Genomic DNA, 23,855 nt, shown 5'->3' with positions numbered 1-23,855 from the left:
ACACTTCCTAACAGTAGATTTACCTTTGGTTTCATCGAAAAATTCTCAATATAAACTACTGATCTTTTATGTCCAATCTGTTGCACTTGAAAATCTATGCTGCAGAAAATTTCAGTCGCATATTGTTGCCTTAACCCATCTATTTGCAATCTTTTTTGAATGAAATTTCTTATACACTTTATAGATCATCTTGGCTTCCATCTAAGATTGATTTATTAAGAAATTCATCTCAAAAAACAATTTTGGGTTGCTGCAAATTTTCATCGTTACCCGCTGAAATTTCTCGACGAGATTTCTGCAAGCGCAACTTGCACCAATTTCCTTGCTGTTATACTGCCAAAATTTTCTTGATTAAATTAGATATCCTTGCTGTCATATAAACTGTGATTTTTCTATCAATTTCCTCCTCAATTCTCTCAAGTTTTTGTTGGAAATTACGTCGAGACACCGTTGTTTCTTCGACGACAATTCTACTCTTACAAGACAGCACATACTTGCTGCAACTTCCACTTATTTCTATCAAACCTTTGCTACCATCTACCACAGATCAAAAAATTTCATCTACAGCCCTAAAACTCCACCAAACCACACCCTCAAACTGCACCCAAAATAGCCACAAAACAAGCCTAAACCGCAGCCTACATCCACCAATCCATCAACCCTTTCGACCATCACTTCTCTCAACCTATCCATGCCTTTAACCCAACAACAAAAGAGAGATCTTAACATCATAGATTTAGGGGCATATACTATGGCATCTAAGGAGGCAATCAATGCTAAATTCGAAGCCTTGGAGGCGCGAATGGAGGAGAAGATTCGGACGCTCTTTACCGAACTCAGATTGGGCCGACCACTAAGCCCGAAGAAATCATATCAAGGAGAGAGCTTTGCCCAATCACACCAAGCCCGAAGAGATGACTTCCAAGGGAGGAGAGGCTCTATGACCGACCCCAACTATCCATGCATGAGAGTGGACTTCCCTAGATGGGAAGAAGGAGACCCGATTGGTTGGATCTCACGCGCGGAGCGATATTTTCGGTACCACAAAATCGTAGATGCATCTATGGTGAAAATTGCAGCTAAACATCTTGAAGGGGATGCTATACAGTGGTTTAAATAGTTTGAACATACTTATGGAGTTCTTTCATGGCAACAATTCAAAGAAGGACTGCTGATCCGTTTCAGACCAACCGATTACGAGAATATTGACGAACAACTAGCAAAGATCCGACAAACCTCCACCATTCAGGAGTACCAAACCAGGTTTGAAAAGTTATCTAATCAAAATCATGATTGGTCTCAAAAACAGCTATTGAGGACCTTCATTGAGGGCTTGAAGCCGGAGATCCGAGGAGAAGTTAAAGCGCGACAACCGTACACGCTTATGGCAGTCATCTCTTTCGCACGACATAAAGAGGAGCAATTGAACCATGAAGCTCGGAGGACTAGGGTCGCTCCTCAACTAGTAATATTGAAGCTCTCAACCCCCCTACTGTCGACCAAGTCCCTGCACCAAAGAGGTTAACAGGAGAAGAGCTTCGGGAGCGATATGCGAAGGGGTTATGTTGGCATTGTGACGAGCCGTGGAGCCGTGAGCATCGCTGTAGTAAAGGAGGACTTCTTATGATTGAACCGATAGAAGAAGAGGTCATTGAACATTCAGAAGAAAGCCTTGAATATGAAGAAAAAGATGCAGAAGAAGAGCCACAACCGACCGAAGTTACGGTACAAACACTAGCTGGCTACTCAAACCCTCAAACGATGAAAGTTGGAGGCCTTCTCAAACAACAACCGATCACTGTTCTCATCGAGACGGGCAGCACTAATAACTTCCTAAACAGTAAGGTTGCTGTCCATATGAACTTACCTATTGAGAATTGCAGCAGGTTTGTCGTTAAGGTCGCCAACGGACGGATTTCGAAGTGTGATCATAGGTGCCCGCAGGTGAAACTATTGCTGCAGGACCAAGAGATAATTGCATATTTCTTCCTCCTCCCTCTTGATGATTATGAGGTCATACTCAGAATTAAATGGTTGATGACATTAGGTGATATTTCTTGGAATTTTATGCAACTAATTATAAAATTTTACAGTAAGGAGAAACAGGTGATACTGCACGGGAAACGTGAGGGCGACGTAACGACGATTTGCACACAACAAATGGAGAAGGTTTTGCATAAAGCATGCAGCGGCTTTTTGGTACAACTTGAGCAGCAAACTAAAGGAGAGCCAACAAAATTTGAAGATCCAAATCTACTTCCTTTACTTGCTGAATTTTCAGATATATTTGACGAACCGCGCAACCTACCTCTTACCCGTCGGCATGATCATTATATAATGATTCTTCCAGGCAAATCTTCAGCAAATACTTGGCCATATCAGTATCTATATCTCCAGAAGGATGAAATAGAAGGGATTGTAAAAGTGATGCTCGAAACAGGAGTTATTCGGCCGAGTTACAACCTCTACTCTTCACCGGTGCTACTTGTACACAAGAAGGACGGAACATGGCAAATATGCGTTGATTACCGAGCTCTCAATGGCATAACCATCAAGGATAAATACCCTATTCCAGTAGTAGATGAATTGCTAGATGAAAGGGAGCACAAATCTTTACAAAGATGGACCTTCGATCAGGGTATTATCAAATACGAGTGTACGAAGAAGTCATACCGAAAACCGCCTTTCGAACATACAGCGGCCACTACGAATTTTTACTTTCTTCAACAAAAGGTGGGATATCTTGGGCATATCATATCAGAGGAAGGTGTGACAGTGGACCCCTTCAAAATTAAAGTAATGCAAAACTGGCCGACCCCGAGAAACATAAAATTGCTACATGGCTTTCTGGGTTTAACAAGCTACTACTACAAGTTCGTAAAAATCTATGGAGAGACTAGTGCACCAGTTACTTCCTTACTGAAAAAAGATGTCTTCCAATGGTCGGACAGAGCCTCCGCTGCCTTCAAGAAACTTAAGGCAGCCATGACGACGACGCCAGTGCTAACACTACCAGATTTCAACCGACCCTTCATTATTGAGGCCGACACATTTGGAGTCGGAATTGGAGCCATTCTCATGCAAGATGGTCAACCACTCACATACACTAGCAAGACATTATCTCCCTCCCATAAAAATAAGTCAACATATGATAAGGAGATGCTTGCCATTGTGCGTGTAGCAACGAGGTGGAGACCCTACTTGATTGGTCGACGATTTCAAATTAAAATTGACCATAAAAGCCTCAAGCACTTTTTAGAGCGAAAGATATCATCCCCTGAGCAGCAAAAATGGGTAACAAAACTTCTTAGATTTGATTATGAAATAACTTACAAAAAGGGGAAAGAGAATGTTCTTGCAGATGCGCTTTCGCAGCTACCCGAGCAAGCTGAAGTTCCGGCCATTTCACTTCCGACCAGCAACTTTCTTAAGGATATTAAGATGGAATGGCAGGAAGATTCAGAGACTAGTAAGATTATAAAAAAATTGGAGGAAGCACCAAGCTCCGTGGCTCATTACAATTGGGACTCAAAAGAATTACACTATAAGGGTACTAAATTGAAAAGGAGTATGACATATCACCCACAAATTGACGGCGAGACAGTTGTAAATAGGTGCTTGGAGACAGCCCAAAGCCACCCACCAAATATGACTACCCAAAGAGAACTCCAGACCCAGCGAAGTGCCATTATTGATCGACGGATCGTGACTTGACGACGACGACCCACTAATGAAGTTCTAACACAGTGGGCGAACCTACCAATAGAAGATGCCACTTGGGAGAACTACGACGACTTGAAGATCAAATTCCTAGAATTCATGAATCATCAGCCTCGAGGACAAGGCTGATTTGAAGAGGGCGGGTCTGTTAGGACTCTAGCTAGGAGAGTCCTAATTAAGAGGGACATCCATGTAAAACTGTTAGGACTCTAGCTAGGAGAGTCATAATTGAGATGGACATTCTGTTAGGACTCTAGTTAGGAGAGTCCTAATTGAGAGGGACATTCATGTATGAAGTGTTTTCTTAGAGAAGAATTAGGAGTTGTAAGGGAATAGAAGTCTTGACTAGGAGTCCTATTAGGAGTTGGTTAGAAGTAAGAGTTTTAAGTAGGAGTCATATTAGGAGTTGGTTAGAAGTAAGAGTCTTAAGTAGGAGTCCTATTAGGAGTTAGGGTTTAGAAACCCTATAAATAGCCATGTATTCCTTCTCTTTTGATAAGCAATAGATGAATCTTTTCTACAGCCTTTGAGCAGCAACTTGGAGGGAGGAACCCCTATAGAGTTCCAAGGAGGCCGATCCCCTAAAGAGATCAACCCCAAGTTTAAAATCTGCAAGGGTTCTAACAAGATTCTATTAGCACAACATTCTAACACCAAATATATATCCTTCATGCACCGGACCAGACACGCAAGCGTCCTTCACCAACAGCACATCACATGATATAGAAAGAAATTGTAGATTCTATTAGCACAAGATTCAACTCCAAAGATAACCTTCATGCACCAGGATCGCATGCAATGGAGAACACCAAGGCATTCAAGAATTGGTTCATCATACTGATTAAAAAGCCTTCAATTTAATTTTCATGTTCCCAGTGCAATCAGCACCAACAAATTTGTGTGTAAGGTTCCTCCGTCTAGGTTACAAGCAATCTTAACATGCAAGAATGATGTTCTGAAACCAACTTAAAATGATACATATAAAAACATTGTTATCCAGACACAGATTAAGATATCAGAAACAAGGCATCCTTCCGTATCCCTTATTTGTAGAAGTCAAAATCCGTGTCTGGCTTTTTCACGTTGGCCCGATAACCTTTCTCAAAGTCCTTGGGAAGAATCACATACCGATTCTTTCTAACGGCATGCATCCCTGCTTCCTGGCAAATGGCAGCAATCTGCATACAACCCAGGCAATGATTTGGTCATATTCCAGCAACAAAATGGCTTAAGCGCAGCAGCTACTTCATTGGATATGGTCATAGCACCACGCACATATCATGAAAAAGCAATCAACCTCATTACACCTGAGTCACAGCAGAAGATATGTACAAACACAGGCATTCAAGAACAATAATCTTCCTTTATCCACAAAATAGTCACTCTATATCCTCCAGCTTACTAAACTCACAGGATTACTTTTTCACTTACATTGCCATCTCAAAACCAAGTCCTTGTTTGGCCTCCAAGAACTATGATATGAAGATAAGAGTCAGCATCTGACATCTATATCTGGTGTAATGATTATATCCCCCAACAATAATTGAGATAAAGAACATAATAACTAGGCTGTATGAAAGCATTAGTTGATGCATGCCACTGCCAACTTTTACAGGCTTCCCAATAGCATCATCATGAGGATGTGTATAAGTCAGTTGTCAAAGAGATATCAAATACAAACGTGTTACATATGTCTGTCGGGGGATTGCGTCTGTTACTGTCAAGTACCATTAACTGTGTGAATGTGCTTTTTTTTCACTTTGCATGCTGAGAAAAACCAGCATAAAATACTTCTATATCATTGCCGATCAACAAAAGCTTGATGATGATAAAAGTTAAAATTGAAAGGAAATAAATAGAAACACGATCCACATAATAATGAAACCTCCATTCCATGCAGAGATGCTAGGACTTAGAAAACTGACCTCAGCTGCACTGATTTTATCTGGCCGGGAAACATAATCTTCCAAGTCAACCTCATCACTGAGATTCATTTTTGCAGTGCAGACCTGAAAAATAAAGACCAAAATGCACAAAAGACATTTAGGTTTGGACAAAATTATTAGAACCAAATTCATATGTCTAGTCATGAACCTGAATGAAAAAAACAAACAAAAACAAACTAGAAGATTATGACATCAATACTGCTCATTATTTTGAGCAAGTTAAAACATATACAAATCAAGCTTCCATTTCTCTTTGCTATAATATGATATATTACATTATAACTTCTTGCCAAACCATATTTTCAAGCATGCCTTTCTTAACTAAGAACCATGGCAGAGAAAGGTATAGAATGGCAAACAAAATAACAATATTAGTGCTAGTGCCAATGTATTTAAATTCATAACAAACTCTCTAAAAATCAATTATAGCAATGATCACTCTGGTTCATTCATGATCTAACTTAGGATTCATAAGGTGTGTACAAAAATACTCATACTCATCCAGTGCACATTAGTCCAATCTAGACGAAAGTTGGACTCATATGCCATGAATAGCACACAAAACCACCGGCGAAAGCATATCAATGGCGTATGAAATGTTTCAGAGCATATTAATGTCATATGAAATATTTCGGAACATATCAATGGCGTATGAAATGTTTCGGAATATATCAACGACATATGAAACATTTTGAAGCATATCAAGTGAACAAATAACAAATATAAGCTTGTATGTCATATTTGATGTTGTCTGCATTTCATTCTTATCCAAAACACATATAAAAACACATAAGCAATGCTTTAAATATCATATAAAAAACATAGAGGGTGAAGTAGGATCATAACATAATATGATCCATCCATTTTTTAATGACCACCCAACACAAACTATTTATGAATCAGTATTATTTCAATATCGTTGATATACCATGTAAGTTTATGGGTTGGACCATTGATTACTAGTCTGTGGTTCCATATTTGAATCCTTAGTAAAAAATCCACCGTAGATATGAAATTGCACATGAAGAAAACATAATAGACATCTGAACTCTTCAAAAATTATTGTGAAGCTTGTAGGTCATACTTCTAACTTTATTGTGGAAAAAGAAAATTTTCAAATGTTTGTTAGTCCATGTGCTTGGTCTGCTTGTTATTCAGCATCTAGGTCCTCTTGATGCTTTTATAAGGAAAAAAACAAAGAGGAGAGAAATACACAACCTGATTATCCATAGTATAGATCATATGATATTTTACAATTATAATATGAAAATTATCTGCACAACTTACTTGGAATACTAGCCTCTTTTGTCGTCTGTCAGGCAAAGGAAATTCAATCTTGCGATCGAGCCTACCCGGACGGAGCAGTGCAGGGTCTAGAGTATCAGCTCGGTTAGTTGCCATTATAACCTTTACATTCACCGTTTGGTCAAATCCATCCATCTGTAAGAGCAATAAGAACAATAACATTATTGCATGAACATGTACAACTAGATGCGAGCTTGCACGCTAGAGCAAAAGTCATGCCAGCTGAAGCATAAATACTCATTTTCACGATGTTGGTTGTTTTTTGGAAGAATAAACAAAACATGGTTACTGCTAGATTTTTCCTCTGAAGTTCACACCTTCAATTGGAGGAACCAACACACAAAGTACATTCAAGACTAAGACTGACGAGTCAAAGTACCAAATATGCCAGAGCCAGTAGATAACCTTTGCAGACTGAAGGGAACACATGACATATAATTCAGCCATCATATTTTAGGAACTATGTGAAACCTGGCAGAGGGAATTCAATTTTATGAGAGCCTTCTGTGTCTGTGAAAAATATATACTTCGAAAATCAGAAATAAAAGAACATTCACAAGCTTTAGGAGAAGAGAATGATACATATTTAAGGAATTGAAAAGGATCGGGTAAGTGTAACAAGGAAAAAAGGCAAGTTTTCACATGACAGAAACCATGATTCTAAAAACAGCAACACAGTGAGCATACCAACAGTACTATACCAGTCCAACTGTTTCAGTGTGCAATCTACCATACCATGGTGAAGTATACTGATAATTCAGCTAATACTATATTGTTTATTAGAAATGCACTGGAGTATACCATGATTCTAAAAATAGCAACACACTAGGCATACCAACAGTATTATACCAGTCCAACTGTTTGTGTGCAATATACCATACTGTAGTAAAGCATACTGATACTTCAGATTATACTATATAGTTTATTAGAAATGCACTGGAGCATATCATGATTCTAAAAGTAGCAACATGCTGAGCATACCAACAGTATTATATCAGTCCAACTGTTTTGGTGTGCAATATACCATACTGTAGTGAAGTATACTGATGCTTCAGCTAATAATATATAGTTATTTAGAAATGCACTGGAGAATCCTGAAACATACAAGTTCCCTTGAAACATGCCTCAGGCTTAATTCCTTCACAGAAACAATTTAGATTTCTACAGTATTAGTGGTTAACTTGAATAGCAATTGAATTTAATGAAATAGCTGACATTTCTCCAAATTAAGAGTTGCGTTTTTCTTTCAACAGCTGCAAACTAAATCAGTCTCCAAGTACAGGAAGATAAAAGGAGAAACTTGTCATCTATCAAATATTCATTTAAATTTCATGGTTTACTTGTCTTTTTACCTGATTCAACAGTTCCATGAGGATACGCTGAACTTCCCTGTCTGCTCCAGTTTGTGCATCAAAACGTGCAGTAGCAATAGCATCAACCTCATCAATAAATATGATCGCAGGGGCATTTTCTTTAGCAAGACGAAACACATCCCGCACCATCCTCGGACCCTGACCCACAAAATAAGCTAAAATTTAAAAACCAATCATAGAAACATGATTCATAAAAGATCATGATCTTCATCATATCAAGCATGATCGGTCTTCTTTGAACAATCAAGTAGACATCTGAAGTACAAACCAATGACCATAGATCACTTACATCATAAGTTAATTATAGAATTTTCTCCGGGAAACTCAGTGACAGAAACAACTTCTGCCTTATAACAATGAAATTGCAAAGAATCAAATGAAGGAATTACATGAAATATGCACTAATTTTATAAGCATCAACGGAAAAGAAACATAAGACTAAAAAAAGTAAAATTATTTTCTACTATCATATGAAAATTATAATAACATGTAAAACAACATGTAATGGAGCAAGGAATGACAACCAATTAGATTCTTCTAACTACACAGTACCTCACCCAAATACTTCTGAACAAATTCAGACCCAACAACTCTTATAAAGGCAGCAGTTGTGTGATGAGCCACAGCCTTGGCAAGCATGGTTTTACCCGTACCAGGTGGACCATAGAGAAGCACACCTCTTGGTGGATCTATACCAATTTGTTTGTACAGATCATGATGAGTCAAAGGTAACTCAACAGCTTCACGAATCTCCTGCTTTTGAATATCACAACCCCCAATATCCTGGGCAAACAAAAGAAAAGATAAGGCAGCAAATCAAACTTTGCTTTATACTCAACCTGCACTAATAAAAGTAAAGATGACATAAGCATAACACAGTAGTTCCTTCTTTTAGTAGCAAATTAGATGTCCTTGATTATGAAACATAGAATTTACTATAGATAAACATAGAATTTACTATAGATACTTCTCTTTTTTCAAAAATATAAAAAATGATTAAGAATGAAATCGGAAAAAGAAAACTCAAGTACGTCAAAGTAGAATGTCTCATGAAGTTTAGCAAGAGAAGAATAAAAGACAATATATTACATCATTCTATCACCGTAATGTCATAGACAAAATTCTAAATAGGATGTTTGATGTAATGTTTATATATGTCCGTGTCTTTTGGTTTGTTCATGCTTTGCATAGCATATAAAGGGACGATCGAAGGCTTAACAGCTCCATTTTAGTTGGGTTTGATAGTCGTTTTAGGCTTGTAAATAAAGGTTGTGTCATGTGGACACTTATGAGAGATATTCGATATGTAGTGGACCATTTTGACCCTTTGTTGTGCAACCGTTTTAGAGCTTGTAAAGTCTGTTTGTAATTTGCAATGGCTATGGAGTGTTTTCTGAAATGTTTGCTTGTGGATCTCGAGTGAAACGCTTTCTCTAACCCCTTTTCTCTTTTGTAGATTCTAAGGGACCATGGGAGGCTTCAGGGAGGCTGACATTTGCGGACAGACGCGCAAGGGTGCCGCACGACATAGGCAAAACCAGCTAAGTCCGTGACAGATGGTATCAGAGCGGGACAAGCACTCATAGAAACACTTAGCATGCAAACGTGGGGGACCTAGCGGGGCTGCGTTGAGAGCAATCAGCACACGCGACCGTTTGGGGGAAAAACGAGCATAGAGATGTAGGGAAAAGGAGTCGCTCGGAGGAGCGAGCATTTGAGATTGACATTCAGAAGAATGATCAAACCTTCGCGCAAGAGACACCACGAGAACAAGCAAGCTTGGAAGAATGCGTAGTGCACAAAGGTTGGGATGACTGAGTTCGAGCTACGGCTCGACGTTGACAACCATACTTGATGGTGCTCAAGGCAAGCGAGGCGCTTGGTAAAGGATGAGACCATGCAAGGTGGAATGAGTTATTCAGCGACCGAAAGAGTTGTGCAAAGCTCACAGAGGTGAGGGGAATTGCTAACTCGAATAATTCGGTACTCATGCAAGGGCTTGTATACGAATGATGGAATGTTCGTGCCCATCCCAAGGCGACCGAAACTCGGCGCTATGGAATATTGAAATTTTCTCTTCGGTATAAGAAGGATAAGTCCGTAGGAGGTTGAAGTGTGCAGCGAGTTCAGTATGTTGCTAGGCCTTGAGTGGTGCAGCGGGGGCTGTATTGACGTGGAGTCGTAATCTAACAAGTGCGTTTGCAGGAGGCAGAACAATGCACAGTTTGTTCAGCAAGTAGAAGTAGTCCAAGGGGATGGTGGTCTTCGAAACTTTCAAAGAGAAGAAAGCGAAGAGAGATGTTGCTCCAACGGGACAGATATCCAGGAGGGATAAGTTCTGGTTCTCCAGAGGGAGAATCATATGCAACAGACAGCACATGTTGAGGAGTACCTCAAAAACAACAATTCCACAATGCTCAATGGACCGAGAGAGCGGCGAGGAGTCATCCCATGATCTTGCTTGAGAAAATGCATTGGTGGATGCATTGTGAGATCAAGTGGGGGAGCGACCTAAGGCAACACAAATGAAGGCACACTTGGAGTCGATATGGAGATTGGACTCAATGGTGGGCTGACCCATGGAATGGTTGGCACGAGGGCCACCATCAACTCAATGCAAAATGAGGAGTGGAGCAACTTGGGTGTAACTATGTGAAGTACCTAAGCCGCATAAAGGGAGCCAGCATAAAAGATGGAACATGGAGCGAAGGCATAGATCTTTCCTTAGACAAAGGTCAAGGACATGAACTCTTGCAGAGGCAAGAGTGGGACCATGTCGTTCCATGGGTCCTTCATTCTAATGGAGCGGACTCATCTTGCATGGTGCCAAAAACGAAGGGAGCTTCTGGGCACATGCACCTTATCTCGGAGAAGCATTTGATGGAGGAACTAAGGAGACTCAACTTGTGGAGACAAAGTTGGGTTCAGAATGCCTTAGCACGGGGCAAGAGGACGCGGAGACGGGTACTCTTGAAGAATATGTCACAGTGCTGCCATTCAAGTTGCTATGAAGGAAGCGGTGCGCAACGGAGATTGTGCTGGTAGGGATAGAGTCCCAGGATCCAAACAATGGTACACCAATTTCAGCGAAGTCGGTGGACTTCGGGAGCTACTAGGCGACGGACTGTCCTAGAGTTGTGCTTCGTTTGAGTGTGACTCGATAACGGGTGAACGAAGGTCGATTGCCAAAGGAACGAATAAAATCGAAGGTGGAAGAGGTCTTGCGATGTGTTGGCAGAGGCCACACATAGAGGGATCACAATCCGACTTCATCCCACAATGATCAAAATGCAATGGAGATGTCACCAGGAGGCGACATGGTGCAAAGGATCGTGGTTGAATAGTTCGTGGCAATGCGATACACACGAATCTAGTCTCGTGAGGGACTATATCATACGGAGGTATGATCGGGAGTGATTGGGAGCTCACTTCGATGAACAACACGATGACAAGAAAGAATATAGATTCAATGAGTGAAAGTCATGGTACCATAGAGGCGGGTCTTCCGTGCGTGCATCGAATTTTGCATCGGATGAAAGCCTTGGTCTTCAGCATATGGGGGCTGTGTACCACCGACGGAAACGTTCGAATGCAAGTACCAGTAAGTCCTATGAGAGAGACTTGATCATGTAGAGGTATGATCAGAGCAGCTGGAGAGTTAGACTGCTCTAGAGCTCATATTCACTTAAGGGAGCCCGACAAGTCAAAGGACAAGACCGAGTAGGGGAACGCTGCTACCAAGGAAGCTAAGGAGAACAGAATCGGTGCAAACCCTACAACATGATGGCAGAGGCCATGTATGAGAGTTGTAGTCTGTCTTTCTATCAACCAAGGGGAACTGCTTGGAGAATACTGAGGTGTTGAAGCAGTGGGTCAAAATGGGTAAGGAAGCGACGACGAGTCCAGATGGACTTAGCTACCCAAAACAAAGCATCGGTTAGAATGGAAGTAGACTCGAAAGAGTGCCATAGAGGCAGATCTACCGATCGTGAAGAAAAGGGATACAGATGCGAGATGACGAACAGTAGGGCCATGGGCATGGCAGCGCCATGGTACCGCAGAGGCGGGACTTCCGTGAAGTCATCGATCCCTTGCTCTCATGGAGGGAGAGCGCTTGGTCGTGAAAAAGGCCGAGGAGGTAGAGCATGCAGAGACAAACTCCAAGTATCGAGACAAGGCTGAAGGGCAGAGGCCAAGGAACTTCGTAAGATCGGTGTCAACGAGCTTCTTATCAAGATAGCCGAAAATGAAGGACTTCGGGTCGTGCAAGAGTGCACGACCAAAGAACGAAACAGGCAGTACGCGATGCTGTACCTTTGCTACTCAGTGGAGTAGGCGACAGGGTTGACAGAGAAAACGGTACAATCCTAGAGGCGACCAAAACTATAAAAGACTTGCTCTAAGTTGGAGTGAAAATTTCCTGCATTCCAGAAGTTCGATGCCATTGAGAAGGTGAATCACAGTCGCTAACTCAACGCAATGAGTACAAAAACTTCAAGTGCTTCAAAAGTGTCAGCAAAGAGCAGACGAAGGCCAATAACCAGCTCGATGCATGAAGGACAACCCTCAAGGAGACGAGCGAAGTCAAGTAACCTTTACCTTCTCAACTCTTAAGAGAATGGGCGAAATCGAGTACCTCAATTCTCTTATCTATCCAGCAGAGGAGCTCTGCACAGGTTCAAAGACCCTTCAAAAATAATATAAGACAATAGTTGTCAAATCCTCACCAATGGTGATCAATGCTACTAAGAGTAGATTATTCGCTTCATATCCCAACAGAATGTCAATCGAAAGCGAAAGTGATGCGAATCTACTTAGAAGTGACAACTAAGTGATAGAAGAGTCGATAAACAAATTTTGTGGAGGAAGGACCCAAAACTTCAGAAGTTTACGAGGCGATGCTCGTTAAAACTCCACAAGCATCCACCCAGTTCAAGCAGCATGAGGCATTTAAGAGACTGGCGCATAGAGTCAGAGTCATTGGCGAGTTGAAGCAGCATGACGGATCAAAAGTTCGACTACTCAACAACAGTAACGGAGAGCAGCTGGGAGCCAAGAGATGCATTACAGCTGGAGCAGAAGATTGAAGACTCAGCAAAGGCGAGGAGTTACAATGTCTGCAAAGGCTTCAACGAGGATGTCGAAGGAATAAGTGAGGGAGAATGTCATGGACAAAATTCTAAACAGGATATTTGATGAAATGCTTATATATGTCCGTGTCTTTTGGTTTGTTTATGCTTTGTACAACATGTAAAGGGACAGTCGAAGGCTTAACAACCTCATTTTAGTTGGGTTTGGTGGTCGTTTTAGGCTTATAAATAAATATTGTGTCATGTGGACACTTGTGAAAGATATTCGATCTGTAGTGGACAATTTTGACCCTTTGTTGTGCAATTGTTTCAGAGCTTATAAAATATGTTTGTAATTTGCTTCACTATGAAATGTTTTCTGAAATATTTGCTTATGGATCTCAAGTGAGACACTTTCTCTAACCCGTTTTCTCTTTTGTAGGTCCTAAGGGACCATGGGAGATTTCGGGGAGGCTGACCTTTGTGGACGGACGGGCAAGGGTGCCGCACGACTTAGGTAAAGCCAGCTAAGTCCATGACAACAAATCCAAATACTTGTTCCCACTCTAAAATGTGGCTGCTTTTAAGCAAAATTCCCAAGTCAAGAAATTATCCATTGGCTATCACACATATGACATGAACTAAGCTTCGCCATATAATGATGCACGTTTTTTTCATAAATTGTTTAATTTTTTTGAAATCAATCTAAAGAAGATTGATGAAACAGAGTTCTTAAAGACTAAAAGATGACATGGTTGCTGCAGAAAAGAAACACGGTAAAATGCTTCTGCAATCTTCAAGCATCTCAATAATGTATTTTAAGCACGTCGATTTAAAGGACATCTAATAAAAGGGAAAGAAACATCTCTTTTCAAATCCTATACTCCATTTTGAATTATCGTCGAAGGAAAAATAACAAAAGATTCTTGCATTCTGGTGAATTCAACATTCACCAAATTCAAGTTCTACTGGAAAACCAAATACAAGAGAAACTCCGACTTTACTTAATGAAATATCAAAGTCAAGAAACCCCATAAATGAAGAAACTCGAAAGTGCTAAAGATCTTTAAGGCCACAAATTGCTAAGGGACTGACAAAGTAACAACTTCTAGTCTAATTTATACCGAAAGAGGTGCAATATACCTCTCCCAAACCCTAATTCATAATCTCAAATCAAAGAAGTGCACAAATATCAAATAATTGAAGGGGAAAAAAGGGTTTGACAACTTACATTGTAGGTTACGTCAGGCTTCTCGGACTGGCTAAGAAGCGAGATGCTAGAATCGGCCTCGGGGGGCAGCACATCGACGAGTGCGTTGGAGTGGCGGTGAAGTGCGACGGAGGCCGAGGGCTTGAGAAGCTCCCGATTGATGGTGCTCAGGATCCGCACGTAGTAGTTCGACCCGGTGGTGGATCCGACGATGCCGTTGTTCTGATCGACCATCTCCATGAACTGGCCGATGACGAGGGGGACGGACTGGATCCGTTTGACCTCCTCCTGGGCGCGGAGGAGCTCGCGCTTGAGGTTCTTGAGTTCGTCCTTGACGTACTCCTCCTGAATGTCGATGAACTCGATCTGGCGCTGGAGGGACTTGAGGCGGCCGTAAAGGTCGTCCTCTTCGTCAGCGACCGGGACGGGAGAGAGGAGCGCGTCGACGCGCGGGAGGTCGGAGACGGAGGGCTTCCTTGGGTCGATAACCATGGCGGACGCCGCCATGAGAGCGGTGGAGTATTGAGATGGCTTTCCCTTTCTTGATCGGAAGGACGACTGCGATGAGAAACGGGTTTTTTAACGACGGTTGTCACGTGCCCTGAACGCGAGAGGAGTTGCCTTGCGCGACACGAAGTAACTCTCGTGTCTCGCGTATTATTAAGTGTAAGGTCCTCGACTTGAGTTACGACTGATTGATGTGGCGAGAATCCAAGGGCATAGGAGGCAACGGTTTCAGTTGTGCGTGTGCCAGTCGTAACCGAAGTCGTACCGAAAAATATAAAAGAAATAATAGTAATGTAAGGAAATAGAAAAGACGATTAAAAAAAGTATTTATTAAATTTTATAAAAAAAATTCAATACCCTCAATTTATTTAAATAGTGATATTGAATTGCCAACAAAATGATAGAAAAAGATTCGTGTAATCAATACAAAATAATTACGATTAAACAACATATTTATTGTGTACATATGATAAATTAGATTAAAGGAACTTATATATTTCAGATATAATATTTAAGAAAATAAATTTTGAGAAAAATTTGACTGTCTCAGAAAAAAATGAAACACTACCAACAAGAGAAAATCCTATCTATATCTTTAGGACTAATCAACTTCATTCACATACTCTTAACATGAATCAATTTATTAATTTGATTCAAACCTAAATCATTCATCCAAAATAATATCACATTCATTGATATTGTCTGTCACATTCAGAAACCAGTGATATAAGATGTTTAAACCAATTTAGGAATAATACACCTACTTCTAAGGCTTTTCAATTATCCTCCCATGTCCAATGTGGAATTAAACCGAGATAATTCACTCTTATCATTTGCAACAATCAATCAATTACATATTAATTTGGTCAAATGGGATCCTACCCAGAATTCTTGTTCTGAGGTCTATCAAGTGCAAGATCACACCCAACAAGGGGTGAGACAAGTTCAAGGCACACTCATCAAAAGAAGTAAAATCAAAACCCTTACAAACAACACAATCCCATGCTTCCAATTCCCAAACCATCCTTTTTTTGACCTGCAGCTGCATCTGTTCACTTGTTTACAACTACAATGCCAGAGAGTTCAAGCAAGCAAAAGCATTCCACTCCAAAATGCTCCTCTGAGCTGGCAAGGTCAATTACCTACTCTCACAGTATAATTTTATCCTCCATATATTAGGAAGACATAAAAAAGGAATGGCTTAGGATCATAAGAGCAAATAATTACAGCATTTCTTTGTCCTTGCACCTAGTTTAATGAAAGATTTATCTCTCTGCTCCATATACTGTGTCTTGCCAGTATCACCTTAGGCACTGTACTTTAGCTTCCCCAGCATTCTCACGAGGTAGATTGCCGTTGTCGTCTTCGCGACTTGGTATCCGATACTTGTGCCTTCTTTGTGCTTTTCTGATGCTTCCTTTGAGATGGGCTGAACATGGCTATCCTGCCTATCCCTCTCGAAATGGATGAAAGGAATGCTTTACTGTGTTCTTGCGACCTGTTGTCCCTCATCCCTTGCTTCATGAATGCTTGTTCCTTCTCCAACTCACTAAGCCTCACACGCATCCTGGCGATTTCTAGCTTTAGTTCTCGGTTCTCCCTCCTGAGGGAGGCATAATTGTCCCTGGGGGAGACTGCAGCACTCTGTACACCACTGCTGCTGATGATCCTCTGGGAGAAGGAACCATCGCCCGAGTTTCCTGAGAGGGCAGACTTGAGGCGGAGCTGCTCAAAGTAGAGGACGCCGACGACCATTTGGACTGGGAGCCGATCGTTTTGAGCAGCGTGGTTGGCAGCTTCTTGAGAGAGCTTCTGGCAGTCTATAAGCTTGCACAGCTTCTTGCATTCGGATTCTGTCAGTGATGGATGGGCCTAAGCAAAGGCATCGAAAGTTGGTCAATTGATCACATACCGAGATGGTGAAGAACAACAACAACAAGCTCTACTGTTTCATTAGGAGACAAACAAACTGAAAGCAAAACTGATTTTTCTTTGTATTTTCTATATGAATTTGTAATGAAGCAATTGCATCTGTGGTTTCATACACAGCAGCATATACCAACATTATTAACATTGATTTTACAATTTTGATTCATAGGCGTGCAAAAATGGAATGATCATATTGCCTGTCAGAATGAAGGAAAACCAGATTCAACCGAATACTATGACCTACATTTAGCCTAAAGCAGATTCTTTGCAGTACTCGCACAAAAAATAAGATCAATATGCACATTACATTCCATAAGGTCACATACAAAAAAGATACGTTTCAGATTCACACTCATGCATGCTCTTTCGAATAAACTGACGTGCGCATACACATTTCTACATACATGCATGGAATTAGATAGTTACCTTCAAGTAGATATCAACAGCTCTATAGAGACCATCATCAATTATGCGAGCATAATCCGGCAAGAGTTCAATTATTGCCATAAATTTTGACAAACTCAGATGTGGATCTGGTGCAATTTCTGCAAGATATCCATCTATTAGCCTCCCTACTTTCAGAACGGAACTGTGACTTGGAGATTTTATGCTCAGAGATTCATATCCACAGTGAGATGAATCTTCAGAGTCATCCTCCTCAACCCTTTGGATGAAATTTACCAACATTCGATGGACTGTATCAACATCAAAAACTGAATTGTTTGGCTGAGATGAAGGAATAAGCAGGTCATCAAGTGAAGCCAATTCCAGTTGGAACCCAATTCTCCTCTCCAGCTCCAACCTACAGCCAAGGCTGGTAGCCAACTCGATTGCCATTCTTAGCATCCCAAACAGAAAGGAGAGAGGAACTGTTGTGATGTTCTCGGTTGCCAATAGATCAACAAGAGCCTCTATGATCATTCTCTGCTTGTCTCCAACAACAACGCCAGACTCCCAATTGTGTCGTCTTTCAATACCCTTTAGAGAAGTTTGAGCATAATGCATTAGTGATTGGACAATGCTGTCTGATCTGACCCCAGTTCTCCTCATGGAAGCAATAACTCGCTGATAAATGTCAATTTTTAGCCCCGAAAGATCTTCCACCCACCAGTCCTGGCAATGCATCTTTAACTTACCAGATTCATCATCACATTCCAAGCGGGCTAAACCAGAAACCAACTGCTCCTTGCTGGCGTTTATTGCAACTGCATCCACACATCTATCTAGGATACCAACCTCCTCTGCTATGGGATGCAGGCCATCACATGAACATAAAACTTCAAGCGACTTCTCAAGACTTTGCACAACAATCTCACTTAAGTAGGTCTCTGCTCTAGCAATTAGATTTTTCTCCTGGTAATCTTCTGTCATCTCCAGATATTCAGCAATGCAACGGAGATGGGCAACATTAGTTGCAGTGATCTCAAAATTTGTGCCATAACAGAATTTAGCAGCAAGTTCGAAAGCTTCTGCTCCCCCAGGTACACCATGAAGCTCAAGCATGGAGAGATCTGGATCCCTGGAATCCATTACCATTTTCCGAATTTTTCCACTCCGTGAAACCAAAGGAAACTACAAAATTGCAGGTGAAACTAGTATAAATTTCAATAGGCACCAAGTGCCAAGCTTATGCATTGAAACATGTTTATACTGACTAACAAAAAACTAAAAACCTTGAATGTTTCTGTGGTACAGGAAAACAAGATGTTTTCACAGAAAGCACATAAAGAGCAAGGTTAGAAATAAGCAAACATGAAGAAAGACTATTAACTCTTTGTGAGAAGAACAAAATGACACGATGCAAGGATTTTAATCTCAAAAACAGGCAACATCAGTTTGGCTTGGTCTGGCACGTATCAATCAGCATGTTGTGGCATCGGCCTCGTTCTGTCCAATACAATTAAATAACAATTGTCAAGGGTGTGTCAGCTTGTTGCACAAGGTAACAAAGAACATGGCATGTGCAATCATGTTTCTAAAGCCTTCACACCATCTTTCGAAGTCTTAAATGCTTTCTTTTCTACTTTGCTTAAAATGATGCATGTTGAAGTTGACAGTGATCAAAAGGGTCTGATCATGAGAGATGAGTGAGGATGTCAGAGACAGTGTGCCGGGAATTATTAGGAGAGACACGAGGAAGGAAAATAGGAAACTTTTTCAGTATACTAAAATCGTACGCTGTCATGACATGGTTGCAGACGATCAGGTTGGTGATTCCAATGACCACTGATAAATAGCAGGGAGAAAAGGAAACAAAAAGAAATTCCTCAAAGTTTAACAATCTTCAAAATGGTAGGAACATCAGACGTATTAACAATTATCAGTAATATAGTCAAATGTTCAGAGTAGAGAACTCTAAAGAAACTAGTTTTTATTTTTATCATGGTACTAAAGCAGATCGTGTTTAAGATTGCAGATTTTTCCCGCTACCTTTTCCCCTTCTTGAAACAATAATTCACCCATATATGAATTTATGTTCTTACTCAAGTTCACCTCCCAATCCCATTAATCCTACATTCATCTCATACGTGAAGACTAGATGCCAGAGCTTATTCGTCATGTTCCATCCTCTTGTACTTCCTAAACTTTTGGGAAACAGTGGCTGGCCAACTAATCATATTAGCCTCAGTTACTTCTAGAGTATATATTCTGTACTTCAGCATCTCTTTGATAATTAAAAGCCATCAAAGTAGTCAACTACCAAGTTTATCTCGAACAAAAAGCACTGGGAATAGATTGTTAATTTGTACAAGACCAGAATTATTTCTTCTGCTATTGAAATTATAGTTTGCAGATCCTTTTATCCTTAGCCCACACTTCAGGACCATTTAATACACCTTGACTTATTATGTATATTTACAAATCAGAAGCTCCATATTGCATTCTATCTTTGATATGATTGTTTATCTAGTTTGGATGGCGTTATTTTCTTTGCATACTTCGTGAAGAGACATTCCACGAATGGATGGCTCAAAAAGAAAACTCTGATTTCAGCTTTATCCACATTAGACGAACTTGTAATTTTGCATTGTTGTGTGACAAAATGTTGCTATATGAGCTTTATGACAAAATGTTTGACTTAGGGGGATGCAGATGGTATCATAAGAACATCTATTATGAGTATATACATCCGAATCCAGGTTGCTATATGAGCTTCGTGACGACATCAGCACCATCCATAGAAAATAAGCGAGACAGATAAATTTCTATAAACAAAATTAAAGCAGCTTAAGATCCTCTTTTAACGATAAATGGCTGCCATACCTTGTGTAATAAGAATGATTGTCCATCAACATAAAGGGTTATATCTCCAGCTACATCAGAAAATATCCTGCAGAGCATATCACGACTTTTACAATGAAGAAAAAAAAGGGAACTCTTTTTAATATTTATTCATCAGTACCCTCATATGCTCATCTTTTTCGTTTAATGAGAAAGGAGAGGGAGAACGAGTCATATTACAAAATGAGCAGTATAAATGGTAAAATAGCTTTAAAAAATGTAGAACAAGCAATTGTAGCTTTCAAATATGGAGATAGTACTTGTTTCATCCGTAGTCAAGAAAGAATGTGAAACACTATAACTTTACTTGATCTACAAGAACAAATGACACAACCTACATAGTATTCATAAAAGTCATAAGCAGAATGCATCGAAAGCTTAAACCAGAATAAAACTGCCTCCTTTATTCTGGCATTTCATCATACGTTACACACAGAGAGGAATGCAACCAAAAAAGCCCTAAAATTGACGTTTTTCTTCGAGGAGTCACCATGGAAAGCCGAGAAGAACCACTACATTCGATGAGAATCCAGTGGAAACCCAAAAACACGAACTAAGTTACAGAGCACCGGGACAGTAGGGGTTCAAAGAACTCCTCCAACACTTGCAAGAAACCGCGAAAAGAAACCAAAGGAGCGAATGCGAGGCAGGAATCGGTCACCTTCTAGTAGTGATTGGGTTGCAGAACCGGGGCGAGGTCGCCAGCTTCGCCGCTGAGAAAGGGAAAGCGGTCTCCGACATCGCTCCGGTCTCTCGCTCTCTCTCATATGCATAACTATATATTAATGAATAATAATTATTATAAAGAAAAAGAAAAGGAGGGTAAAGACGACGACCTGTAACGGCTAAAGTTACATCCGTGCCCTCATCATTCGATTTATTTTCATCTTTGCACTGGAGTGACCGATCACGGGTACGGATTCTTAAAACTCGATTCGCTGTAAGGTCCGAAAGCAATTGGTGATTTGGTTGGATTCGGAGTTGAATAGTGGGTGGATCCGACCCGATAAGATGGGGGCTACGTAGGAATGATGGGAACAGGCCGTGGCACGGAACACGATGAGGGCAATCATGCGATGAGGCTTCTTTTCTGTCCTTTATTGTTCACCGGAGTATTTTATGTGGAAAGAAGCAAATAAAGCGTGGGATTTGGGTGGCTCGCCGGCACAGGAAAGCGTGCTCGCTCGCCCCCGACTAGCCTCGCCTTTTAGTGGAAATGACGGGGACGAGCTTTTGGCGTTAAGGCTGGTGCGGGACTGCGATTCGGTCGGGGCAGATTGACCGAGAAATGATTGGTCAAAATTGAGATTTGAATGTGGGATTGGGTTGGATTTGGGCCCGTAATTGACGAGGCCCACAGGCCCAACACTGAATCGATGGGACGAACGAGACGATCAAAATTAGACCCATTAGGAGACCCACTTTTTGTGCCTCAAGAAAAATAGGCTTAATTACTTGCGAAAATGAGGACAAATTTCTCAATAACATGAAAACTCAAAAGTAGGATAAATACATCCAAAGGAAATTTTACCTTTTAAAAATAGTTTTTACTATCAAGATTTTAGCTAATGTTGTCCCCATAATTGGTTTTTATATAAGGATTTTTTTCTATTAATATGATTAAAATATTCTTTCACCCTCCCCAATCCACTCTCATCAACATATCGCCATCCCTCCATCCATCGCAAGTGATATCATTCATTGCCTTTACTCTCATTGTGAGCGATTTTCTCTCTTTCTCATCCTCCTTCCTATAACTAATAGGGAAGAACAAGTAAAGAAGCGTGACCATTGATAGAGGATGAAGGGATATTTTCATCAAATAACAAAAAGAAATGTCCTTACATAAAAATCAATTAAGAGGATACTATTAACTAAAAACCTAATAATTTTTTTAAGTTATATATATATATATATATATATATATATATATATATATATATATATATATATATATATATATATATGACCAACCACCGGCCATGGTTTGTTTGTTTGAACTCACAACAAAGATTTATCCATAAGACACATATCTACATAAAACCAACAACGTATGGTTTTGAGAGTAATTTTTTTTAATTATATAATTTTATTTAATTAGATAAGATATATTATAAATTTGATTAAATTTTGATAATGATTATTAATAAAGAAAGTTTAATTATAATAGAATTTCTTAGGATATCACGGAAAAAACTCTTCTTATTATTATCTTAGAGCTTTTATTCTCATATATATATATATATATATATATATATATATATATATATATATATATATATATATATATATACAATCAACCATTGAAATTATAAATATTCTTAATCTCCCTAGTCCCTAATATATTATTTATAATGGTCTTATGAACGATAGAAAGAGAAGAGAATACGAGTCTAGTTCTCCTTATAGTTCAATAACAATATGTCTACCGATCATATATAAGCTTTCTAAATTACATTGAAAAGTACATAATATGATATGTTGTTATTTAATTTTAATTTTTAGTATTAAGGTTTTTTACATAATAGTAGCGTAATTATAGTTATTATGCTTCCAATTGATATTAGAGCTCAAATCAAATACTTTATATCTATTTATTAGTATTATTTATTTACAAAAAGATGTTATTCGATTTTGATTTATAATGCTTTAACAATCCATGTGTACTGTCGATCTTTTTTATCTATTTAGTCTATCTTATCACTACTCACTGGTGATACGAGGTTTCTTGCGTTTGATCGATGAACTATTATTGATAGCTGTTGATGACAGTATTGTTGAGGGCGACGACCTTCGATAGTTATCAACCTAATCATAAGCAATGACTGTGTATACAACAAAAGTACTATAGGGTGTGGTAGCCTTGTAGTAGTTGCATAGTGTTGCTTGGTACGGTGGCTCAGCATCGCACGATGACTAGAGAAGTTGTCAGTTGGCAATATATATATCGTTGTAGCTGTAGACAGCAATAGGCAATGCATGTGCACATCTTCACATGGGCACGATGGCACAACATTGCACGATGATCGGAGAGGTCATCAATTGACAATATAAGTATTATCGTCATTGTATACAGTAGCAAACAACGCATAGGTAAAAACAGGTGGTGCATAGGCAATGATCATGCACTACGATGATTGCATGCCTCGCGCAACGACTATAGAAGGAGAATTAGGGTTTTAATTTTAAAATGATAATGTTACCCTTATAAAGCATTTTGATTCTAATTTATATCCTTTGATAATTATACCATTCAAAAGTTATATAATTCTATTATATATTCTAACAAAATTATAGCGTTGTCCTTTAGAAATTAAAATTTTTTAACTTGTGTCCTCAATTATAAAGTTGACCAATATAATTTAATTTTAATCAAATATTTTGATCGGACCTAATTATAATTATATTTTGACTACTTGATTGGATTTAGATTCAATAAATCAAGTTTTGATAAAAATTTAAGAAAAATCAAATCTTGATCAATTTTTAATTTTAATCAACTTTAATTTTTGAC

At 39.6% G+C, this 23,855-nt stretch overlaps 2 protein-coding genes across 3 annotated transcripts; both read right to left on the bottom strand.

The window, feature by feature from the left end:
* Positions 1–4,558: 4,558 nt before the first annotated feature.
* On the bottom strand, positions 4,559–15,190 carry LOC135642348 (26S proteasome regulatory subunit 6B homolog). Its single transcript, XM_065158437.1, has 6 exons — positions 14,645–15,190; positions 8,897–9,127; positions 8,324–8,482; positions 6,954–7,106; positions 5,646–5,729; positions 4,559–4,898 (listed from the first exon to the last, which is right to left on the bottom strand). The coding sequence occupies exons 1-6, from the start codon at positions 15,128–15,130 to the stop codon at positions 4,764–4,766; spliced, it is 1,248 nt and encodes a 415-aa protein (XP_065014509.1). The 5' UTR covers positions 15,131–15,190; the 3' UTR covers positions 4,559–4,763.
* Positions 15,191–15,981: 791 nt separating this feature from the next.
* LOC135584918 (BTB/POZ domain-containing protein At3g08570-like) lies at positions 15,982–21,101 on the bottom strand. 2 transcript variants are annotated; one of them, XM_065158434.1, is made up of 4 exons: positions 21,003–21,101; positions 20,324–20,390; positions 17,486–18,631; positions 15,982–17,002 (listed from the first exon to the last, which is right to left on the bottom strand). In XM_065158434.1, the coding sequence occupies exons 1-4, from the start codon at positions 21,080–21,082 to the stop codon at positions 16,469–16,471; spliced, it is 1,827 nt and encodes a 608-aa protein (XP_065014506.1). In that variant the 5' UTR covers positions 21,083–21,101; the 3' UTR covers positions 15,982–16,468. The 2 variants fall into 2 exon arrangements, with proteins under 2 accessions (XP_065014506.1, XP_065014508.1); XM_065158436.1 differs by lacking the exon at positions 21,003–21,101 and adding an exon at positions 20,832–20,985 and having other exon boundaries at positions 15,984–17,002.
* Between the last annotated feature and the right edge of the window lie 2,754 nt (positions 21,102–23,855).

Source organism: Musa acuminata, chromosome BXJ3-7, assembly GCF_036884655.1.
Source record: "Musa acuminata AAA Group cultivar baxijiao chromosome BXJ3-7, Cavendish_Baxijiao_AAA, whole genome shotgun sequence".
In the NCBI taxonomy this organism is placed as follows: Eukaryota; Viridiplantae; Streptophyta; class Magnoliopsida; order Zingiberales; family Musaceae; genus Musa; species Musa acuminata.
Note: the sequence above shows the minus strand (reverse complement) of the source record. Positions and strands in the feature narration are given on the sequence as shown.

What these genes read in the sequence shown, in the direction of transcription:
- LOC135642348 (XM_065158437.1), bottom strand. Translation starts at nt 15,130, where the DNA reads ATGGCGGCGTCCGCCATGGTTATCGACCCAAGGAAGCCCTCCGTCTCC. An exon ending in AGCCTGACGTAACCTACAAT is followed by an intron (nt 9,128 to 14,644) that starts GTAAGTTGTCAA and finishes TTGTTTGCCCAG; the next exon opens with GATATTGGGGGTTGTGATAT. An exon ending in TTCAGAAGTATTTGGGTGAG is followed by an intron (nt 8,483 to 8,896) that starts GTACTGTGTAGT and finishes TTTGTGGGTCAG; the next exon opens with GGTCCGAGGATGGTGCGGGA.
- LOC135584918 (XM_065158434.1), bottom strand. Translation starts at nt 21,082, where the DNA reads ATGTCGGAGACCGCTTTCCCTTTCTCAGCGGCGAAGCTGGCGACCTCG. An exon ending in AACCCAATCACTACTAGAAG is followed by an intron (nt 20,391 to 21,002) that starts GTGACCGATTCC and finishes TATGCTCTGCAG; the next exon opens with GATATTTTCTGATGTAGCTG. An exon ending in AATCATTCTTATTACACAAG is followed by an intron (nt 18,632 to 20,323) that starts GTATGGCAGCCA and finishes GCAATTTTGTAG; the next exon opens with TTTCCTTTGGTTTCACGGAG.